Raw genomic sequence first — 9,663 nt, forward strand, 5'->3', positions numbered from 1 at the left:
TTCTTTCTTTCTTCTTTCTTCTTTCTTCTTTCTTCCTTCCTTCCTTCTCCTGCTTCCTTCCTTCCTTCCTCTTCCTTCCTTCCTTCCCTTCCTTCCTTCCTTCCTTCCTTCCTTCCTTCCTTCTCCTTCCTTTCCTTCCTTCCTTCCTTTCCTTCCTCCTTCCTTCCTTCCTTCCTTCCTCTCTTCCTCCCTCCTTCTCGTCTCTCTTTCTTTCTTTCTTTCTTTCTTTCTTTCTTTCTTTCTTTCTTTCTTATTCTTTTTATTTTTTCCCATTTTCCCTTTGCTATTGCATCCAAAACATTCAAAAGCAACACTTTAAAAATATATACATGTATATATTAGTGACAAAAATAAAATAGAAAATCTGACACGAGAAGTTTAAAATATTAGGTAAGCCACTCTTGAGTTAATATATTCTTATTGAAGTATTACTAGAAAAGAACTGTGATTTATTTATATGGGATACTGTATAGCGCTTAGGTTCAGGATGTTTTGATTACTGCTAACACCTATCGCTTTTTTTGAAGTTGGACAAAATATTTATTATGTATTTTTAATACACATTTGAAACTTATACTCTTGCCTTTGATATCTTCCCTGAATATGCCAAGAGATAGATAGCAGTGCAGTAGTAACTCAGCACTCAGATCAGGGTAAAGAAAACCTTGCATTTTCATGCTGGATTTCCTTTACTATCAATCTTTAAATCCTTGAATAATTTGATCGCTTTAAAAGGAGAGAGAGAGAAGAGAGAAGAGAGAGACTTGTCTACAATCATCCGCACAGGTAATTGGAATCGTCTTAACAGGAGCTGGAAAACTGAATAAACGGGAGTAGAGCTGAGTTGAGATTTGAGCCGCCCTTCAGCTGGGAAATGAAAACCACCGTCAAACACTCCAGACTCAAACCCCAGCTGACGGGAACTCTGCCTTTCTTCCAGCTAACGATCTCTGCTTCTCGGAGGTCAGCTCTCGGATCAAATCCGAAAATAATTAATCCGAGAGACGAGGACCTAAGCAACGACAGCAGGAGTTGGGCAAGAGTTTGAAAACCCACAAGCCAGAAAGGTTCCCACCTTTCCCTCCGGGAAGTGGATGGGAAACACTGAGTCCCCCTTTCCCCTCAGCCCTCTCAGTCCCTCCGCCCAAGCCCAGCTCCGGCCGCGGCGGGGCGAGCGAGACGGGAGCTGTCCCTTCAGCACCACCGCCGGTCCGACCCCGCCGCTGCCCGACTCTCCGCCCAGACAAAGCAACTCTGCGCTGTCGGGTCCTTTTCCTCCCTGGTTCCACTCATTGTGAGGCGAGAATATGCCCCAAGTGATGCTGCTGAGCTCCCGGTCAAAGTCACTTTCACCTCTGTTTCACACAAGGATATAACCACATGTTTGCCTTCTTAGAATCTACGCTCACTCTCTACACACCTCTGTGCGACTGTTGTTTCAGTGTAAAGTTTGCCCACAGAAGCGGTGGCTAAAGTCAGTTATCTGTCACCACAGTATAACATGGTCTGAAATATCTTCTAAATGCCTTTCTCTCTCTCTCTCTCTCTCGTTTTTTCTTCCCAAGAAAAGACAAGAATGGGACAAGAAATGTATATACCAAGAGGCTGAGTCACAAAGTGTACTCCCTCCTACTCTGTCATTCCTTTTGTACTACGAACAAAAGCGTGATTTTAGGCTTGTTAGAACGTGTTCCCACGTCAGGCCTTTAGACTGCCATTGTTTCTTTTCAAGATAAATGATAATGATAACAACAGCAAAATACAGAACGTTCAGATCCCACAAATGAGCGACGAAATGAGTATTTAGCAAGAATTCAGAATCTTTCTTCTAACTTAGACTTGAGATACTTCGACTGACAGTGCACAAACGAGTTCCACACCGTTACATAGCACTACTGAAACGACGTTTCCAAAAACCTTCCTTTCCCCAAACGAGATGAAACTGCCTATTTGAAAATCAGGCGCCAGGGAGCACGTTTCTCAAACTCATTATCAGGGATCAATTCGGCTAAATGGGGAACGAGAGAATGAGTCAAGAAAGCCTTGCATTCAACGGGAGTATCCGAGAGCTGCTGATGAACAAATCACGTGTAAAGCGCAAATGGACTGTGAAACGTGAAGTGCTCTAAGCTACTTTGAACGTATTTGGGACGAATATCGAATGCTCACAATTTCGGCAGTAAAAACTTACTAAACATTGGAAAAGGGGAATAGAGAGAAACTGACAGGATTTCAAGTTCACAAATATGGATAGACGCAAGTATTTGTAACATCTTACCTCTTCTTATCACACCACCTTGTCCGTTCAGTACAAGTCCACACTGGGCCTCCACTGAGCTCTTAAGTAATGAGGAAAAAAATAAAAGAAAAAGAAAGAAATAAGTAAAAAGAAAAAGAAAAAAAGAAAGGAAAGAAAGAAATCAGATACAGAAACCCTCAAATGGATCACTTAGCTTTTTCTTTGTTACACGATTTGCTCGGGAACAATAGTTAGGGTGAGCTAAGAAAAACATCGTTATTCTCATCCAACTCAAGTGGTCTGGAGAAATCACACCGCCATCCTATAGTCTGTCCCTACCCCACGAAATGCAGAGCAATTATCCCTTTTCCTTCTATTTAAGCAGGAGTTTCTTCTAGATTTGGGAAGTAAACCGACAGTTACATGTGCAGAACAGAAGGACAATCAAGTACTCTTGCAAGAATAGTGTGCTCGTACTCTACATTTACACTCACAGACATAAAAATACATTAGGTCTATTATATATACATATATATACACTACTAAATTATTCTGTATACTCTGTGACACGGATGTACCGATTTACAAAGTGTACACGGAAGTACACAAAGAGCACAAACGTCAGACCTACTGAGCTTTGCCGGCTATACAAAGTCTTATGAGTGTAACAATAGGGCTGAGGAATAGAATCTCAGTGCGTGTGTCCGCATATAGGTGGGGATGAATATGCATCTGTGTGCACAAACACAGGCACCCATATGTGAGTGTGGCATGAAGAGACTTCCAAAGGCCTGTCTACAGCTTCTGGTGCACATCTGAGGAGATCTCACTTCTTTATTCTCCTGTTATGAGCCTTATTATGTGGGGATCTTCTCTGTTCTTAATAAATATTTTTATTGGAACCACAAAAGACTTGAAAAGGTTGGGTTTTCTTTGAGTTTTCCTTATGTTGGGGTTAAAAAAACACAACAAACCAAACCTAAATCTTTGCCCAGTGGAAATGTGTTAAAGACGCATTTTCCTCTACAAACAAACGAGGTATTGGACATGAAAGAGGCCTTTAAGGGTGTTAACCTACTCAACAGCCCGTGAAGAGTTAAGTAAATGCGGAGAGAGTCGGTGCATAATAAAAACCCCACTTTACAAAACAACCTTTACAGTCCTGGCTCTCTCCCCCACTTTCACCATATTGGCCCTGGCCCTGTAAGACCTTCCTTTTCAAGGCTCTTTTTTATTTTAAGTGTTCTGCCTTAAAGTGATTATGAAATCAATATGAAAAAAACTTGGCGACTGAGCATAAATTAAAGCGGTGATGGGAAAAGGTGTGACAGTTTTCTTTGTTGCCCATGGAAAATCTTTTTAGGGCACTGAAAGATGCCACTCCAGCTCCAAGACTGTTTGCATCTGTTAGGCTGACTTAAACCGCCCTCGAAACTATTGGACATTCACTTAAAATTCTGTTCAGGGAAAAGTATATTTACATTTGTTGCATTTGAAATGAGGCATATGCTGATGAACGTTTTAAAAAGAAGGACTAAGGGCAAAGAGAGAAGAGTGGTTATGCTACAGTTTTGGTTTAAAATGGTTTGTGTTTCGTCCTATTTCTACCCTTCCCCAGAAAGCTTCCCACCAAGCCCAAGGTGATACTCGCAAGTGTCTAAGTTTGTTCTGAATCCGCCAAATCATAAAGATAAAAATTAATATTTTCAACTTCTCACCGCTCAGGCTTTTCGATACCCTAATACACTTCCCTCATTTGCTCGGGGAAAGAGGGAGGAGGAAAAATATAAAGCAAAGGTTGGGTACAAAGACGTTAAATAGGGATATGAGTACATTTGTGCTCAAATTAGATGTGATCAAAAGAACAGTATTTTCGAAAGCAACCCTGTTTATTTTATTCTTCTTTAAATAAACAACAACAACAACAATAAAGAATGTGCCTCTAGCAGCTTAACCAACCTCTCTCTCTCTCCCTCTCTCACTTTTTTTTTAAGGGAAACATGTTGTTTGGTCGGATGACATTGCATAAATGACCAGTTGAATGGCACTAAGTCGAAAATTGGATAAACTATGGTGCTTTTTTGCCCGGGACTTAGGCATTGTCTGCTGTCTTGCAAACGTCCCTAATCCCCTCTTTTGAAAAATACAAGGCTTTGTGCGCGCCAATGAAAAAAAATTTGTACAGATACAAAAAAATCAGCAGCAGACGTGGTTATAAAAAGGAGTAAATAGGTTTTAGTTGGGCTGAGCAGTGAATGGCAGGGTTTTTTTTTTCCTCTTTTTTTTTTTCTTTCTTTTTATTTTTTTTTTTTTAAAGGGGAGTAACATAAGGAGATCCCAGTGAAAAATGTAAACAAAAAGAAAAAAACCCACAAAACTTGCCCAGAGAAAGGATAAAATTATATAGTGAATTTTAATGGAGAAAGTCAGGTTTAAATAGTTAGGGTTTCCTCCTCGGAGATATAAGATAATGTTCTTTGTTGTTGGGTTGTTGGGTTGTTTTCCTCCTTCAAAGAAAAAAAGAAAGAAAAGGAGAGGTTTTTTTTCCCCCCCCATCTCCAATGTAAATAGAGTTTCTGGGATTGTTTGTGTTGTTGATGGTGGTTGTTTGATTGATTTTTAAGAGAACAAAATAAGCCTTTCTTAATTTTACAGACTTCGGGTTTTTGACCACTACGTATTTGTGGGAAGAACAACATAGCGAGCTTTGTATGACTGGAAGCCAGATTTGGGGGAAAAGTAAGTACAGTAAATACGGTCCAATTTGTCTCTCTGCGCTGTTTGGAGAGATTTAGTTCCTCAGCTCGTCGGAAGAAGGAAGGTTTGCTTCTGATTTGGGGGAGTTCTGGAAATGGGTGTTATTTACAGGAGGGCGTTGTTTGCAATTTTGGAAACAATGTTCATTGAGGTATCAGCTTCATTTACCGGAGGTGAATTTTTAGTTCAAGGATTTCTGGGCGGATAAAGCTGAGGTTAAAAATACACAGATAAAGAAATTTCTGATGGGTCAAGGTGCCGGTGAGAGGGGGAGCAGGTGAATGACTAAATACATCGTTAGGCAGATGAATTCAAGTTTATCTGCTTCTCTCACTCCCTATTAACAAACAGTTCGGGTACTGCGCGGAATTTTTAACCTACTGAATAGTTCTGAACATTTTCTCCCCTTTCTTTCTCCCCCACCTCGTGCCTCGGAGTTTCCCTTTGTATGCACGTCGGAAAGCGACCTTTTTTTTCCCCTATCCTGCCTTTTTCCCTTTTCCTCCTCAATCCCTTCCTTCCCACATTTACCTGCCCTGTCGCTGCAGGTTATTTGAACACTTCCTTTCACCGAAGGAAAAAAAGAAAGAAAAAGAAAAAGGAAAAAAAGAAGAAGAAAAAGAAAAAAAAGTTTAGGAAAAGCGTGAAGGTGGCTTTGATTTGTTTTAATTTGCGTTGCCGGTGCCTTTAGTTAGATCCGGCACACACGCGGACACACACACGCATCCCGGTATCTCCGGACGAGTCCCTCGCTCTCAGCCTACACTCAACGCGAGTTTTTTTGTTTGGCAAAAGAAGACCGCTTGTTTTTTTTTTTGTTTCTTGTTTTTTTCCACATTTTTTTTTCCCTTGCTATTCTTCTGGAGGGAACGGGCTCCGGATCGGGTTTTTTTTGGATGAAGCTTTCCCTTCTTTGTATGAGCTACACGAGAGCTGCTCTGAGCAGAGGAAAATGGGGAGGGTGGGGGGTGGGGGGGACCGGGGCAGGGGGAGGGGAGAAGAAGGTGCCTCGAAAGGAGATCGCATGCTATTTACCTGCAAATCGTCTGCTCCCGAGGCTGCAAGCCCGAGGCTTGGTCCTGGCAGGAGTCTTTGATCTGGATGCATCCCATATTGGGACCCATGGCTCATAAGAGACAGGTCGTGGCGGCGGTAAGCATCTAAGCACCCCAACTCTCTCCTCTGCTCGTCCAAACAGGAGGACTTGAGCGCCCGCGCATTGTGCAGGTTGATAAAATCAGTGGGTTCCCCATGGTGGATCTGCTGGTAGTATTGCTGGGAGTGATGGAGAGAGTTCAAGGAGTAAGCGTCGGGGTTGACTGCCGGGTGGCTGTGTTGGAACTCGTAGTGGAAGGACTGGTGGTGCAGTGGGGTGTACTGGTGGTTAGTGGAGAAGTACGGGGTGGCGAACTCGGTGCCCGTGGTAGAGTAAGTGAGAGGAGACGAGGAGGAATAGGCGACGGTCGAGTTGGCCACGGACTCCAGGCATCCAAGCTGCATCAAACGGTAACTGTTTGATCCGTCATGACGTATCTGAAAGGAAGAAGTGAAAAGAAGACCCCAAAACTGGAGGTTTGTCATTTAAAACCCCGGCTGCGGTTCTTCCAAGCACGCTGTCCTGCATAGCTTCTCCCCCTGCAGAAGCGTCTCAGCCTGCAAGCTGCAACCCCAGCAACAAAAGATCCGTTCCTACCTTGGGCTGGTGCCATAAAGGTCTGTTCAAAAGACTAGAAACAGCCCAACCTGCCCTTAATACCGCCACGAGAACGGGATCCGCGCGCTGAAATAAAAAAGATCTGTGTGTCCATCCACCCCTCTATCCATCCATCCATCCATCCATCCATCCATCCATCCATCCATCCATCCATCCATCCATCCACCTCCTGATCACAGCTGTAATATCTGGGGCTGACACACACGCACAAAAAACTCATCAAACAGCAGAAACTACCGAGTACACACACAAGTCCCGTCCCTATGTTACAGCGTAAAGAAAGCTTTGCCGCCTGCTCGCCTTCCTTTCTTCCTTCCTTCCTTCCCTTCTTCCTTTTTTCCTTCCTTCCTTCCTTCCTTCCTTCCTTCCTTCCTTCCTTCCTTCCTTCCATCTCCCCCCCCCCCTCCTCCTTTTCCCGAGCTTCGAAAGAAAAGGGGAGTCCTGTTTTTGAGCGAGAACTCCCCATTCCTGGCGAGCTGGTGGTGATTTCTCTCCACTTCATTATATTATTAGGGGTATTATTCTGATTTTCGTTCTGGCAACGGTTTTAACGTGGTAATGAGTTGCCCTTTCTGGCGACAGATGTCATAACGAATTTTCTCTCTATACTTCTTTAAGTTATCTCTGAAGCCGGATTATAATTAAACGTAACGGTCCAATATGGATTTAGGAAAAAAAAAAAAAAAAAAGAGGAGGGGGGGGTGGGGGAGAAAAAAAAGAGAAAGAAAGAAAGAAGGAAACAACCACACGAGCACACGCACACAGATGCACACACACACACACACACGCACACGCGCAGCCCCACACACGCGCTCTCACACACACGCACACACACGCACGCACACACACAAAATACCTCTGCATCGTGGACGAGACCTGGAAAGGTAGTTGACATTTTTTGGTTCTCCGGGTTAAAAAAGAAAAAAAAAATAAAAATAAAACTAAAAAATAAAGGAAAAAAAAAAGAGAGAAAGAAAAAGGGGGAAAAAATAAACCCACACAATAAAACCCACCAAAAAATATATATATAAAAGCCACCAAACTGAGTCAAAAATTCCCCCTCTCCGAATTAAAAAAACAAAAAAGCACGAGGAAATTTGCAAAATCCGAAGTTGCTGTAATGCCCCGCTCTTGCTTTTTTTTTTTTTTTTTTCCCTGATAGAAAAAAAATCTCTCCAGACGGAGGGAATTTGCAATGTATCTGCATAGATCAGATCTCTCGCTTTTTCCGTGCACCTCCTTAAAAACCTGTAGGAACAAAATTTTCCCTCTGCACAAAAGCTGCTCCCTGGATCAGATTTTGTACTTGCTGGGTATTTCTTTGGCTGATGTCGTAGGTCCCTTGGTAATATAGAAGTTTTGAAAATTAAGCATCAGCACTGAGAACTGGGAGGACAATAGATAGAGGAGCTTCATCCCAGGAGACAAGGAATAAATATTGTATCTTCGCCTAATAAGGAACTGTAGGTTCTTTCAACATTTTTATACATTTTTTTTTTTCTCCTCCACTCTTTAGAATGCTTTTTCTTACCCAGGCTAATATGGGAGCAAATCTGATCGAAGGGGGTATTTTGAGTACATTTTATTGGGAAGACATAAAGCTAATATATATTAATAGATATTATTAAACCGTCCTTTTCAATAGGTAAGTGCTCCTTCCTGTTGATTATACTGCTTTGAAATATTGACCAGAATCTTAAGATTGCACATTTGTGTGTCTGTTTAACTGTATTTCTCTTTTTTTTTTCCTCTAAATGAAAACGATGTTGTTTGTTTCAGTTTGGGGTGTTTCTTATTTTTTTCCTGTTTCTTTTTTCTTTCTTTCTTTTATTTTTTTCTTTCTTTTTCTTTACCCTTGCATTTATATCGAATTTAAGTCCACCCCACACTTCAACCTGCTTTTACATCTGCCTGATGTGCCATCATAAAGGCTTCTTTAACTAGCGTTTTCAACCATAAAACGAGGGGGAGAACACGAAGCATCACCGCAGAGGCAATATTGTATGGAATTAGACGTAAAATACATACAGACCGACGGAATTACATTGATCTCTAAAGGAGAAGGAAGAAACAGGGAAAGGGAATATACGACCACTGACAGCGGTTTTCCCTTCGTTTCTCGGGGCTGATATCTCTGAGTGATGGAAATGCATTGGGTGGCAAAACCGAAGGGTTACGTTACTCCTTTATTAGGGACACCGCTCCGAGGAGTTTCAAGGCTCGGAGAGGAGCGCAGCCCCGCATCCCCAGGTAGCGGCTCCCGGCCCTACTGCTCACTGCGGCTCCGCACCCGGAGCGCCCGGAGGGGCCGCCCGATTCTGGGGAAGCTCGGGGGGGAACCACCCGCCCCCCGAGGAGATGCCAACCCAAATGGCACTTCCCGCCGGGGTGGCTGTGCTGATGGCTAGCATCCACAAATGATAAGCCCGGAGATAGGATGAGGGTGTATCTTGCCTTTAATTGCCATTTAATTTGGTTTGCTTTTAAGTGTTTAAGCAGAGAAGGTGTCTTAATAATAAGCCGCGGGCAAATAGGCGTGTGGCTCTCCCTCTCTCTCTCCTTCTCTCTCTCTCTCTTTTTTTTCATAAATAATAATAAAAAAAAAAGGGTCCAGGTTTTGGGAGGGTTTATTGGTATCTGTTCATGCAGGCTAACAGGACCTGTCATTCAGCCCTCTTTTCTTTATACAAATGGACAAAGGCACACGACTGGAATTGAAATGCATTGTCTGAAATGGAAAAGTGCGATTATCCAGGCGTGCACAGGGGTCAGCAGCAAACACTTTCTACCTCTCCAGCACTGTGCTAGCGAGCTCATCTCTGCAGTTGTGTGCCCCCCAAACGCACACCTTTCTTAATGGAGAGAGAGAGGGAAAAAGAAGGATAGTGAGGAAGGAAGGAAGGAAGGAAGGAAGGAAGGAAGGAAGGAAGGAAGGAAGGAAGGAAGGAAGGAA

At 42.9% G+C, this 9,663-nt stretch overlaps 1 protein-coding gene across 5 annotated transcripts in view; it reads right to left on the bottom strand.

Annotated features, from left to right (window-relative positions):
- Positions 1-7,668, bottom strand: part of TFAP2D (transcription factor AP-2 delta) — a 49,935-nt gene extending 42,267 nt beyond the window's left edge. Inside the window, exons 1-3 of one of the 5 annotated variants that reach the window (XM_015859874.2) lie at positions 7,567-7,668; positions 6,032-6,529; positions 2,279-2,339 (exon numbers count right to left, since the gene is read on the bottom strand). In XM_015859874.2, the coding sequence (XP_015715360.1) occupies positions 2,279-2,339; positions 6,032-6,529; positions 7,567-7,605 (598 nt within the window). In that variant the 5' untranslated portion in view covers positions 7,606-7,668. Of the gene's footprint in view, positions 1-2,278; positions 2,340-6,031; positions 7,044-7,566 lie in introns of those variants that run through there. The other 4 variants (XM_015859877.2, XM_015859876.2, XM_015859875.2 and 1 more) reach the window with 4 other exon arrangements.
- Between the last annotated feature and the right edge of the window lie 1,995 nt (positions 7,669-9,663).

Source organism: Coturnix japonica, chromosome 3 (genome assembly GCF_001577835.2).
Source record: "Coturnix japonica isolate 7356 chromosome 3, Coturnix japonica 2.1, whole genome shotgun sequence".
Lineage (NCBI taxonomy): Eukaryota > Metazoa > Chordata > Aves > Galliformes > Phasianidae > Coturnix > Coturnix japonica.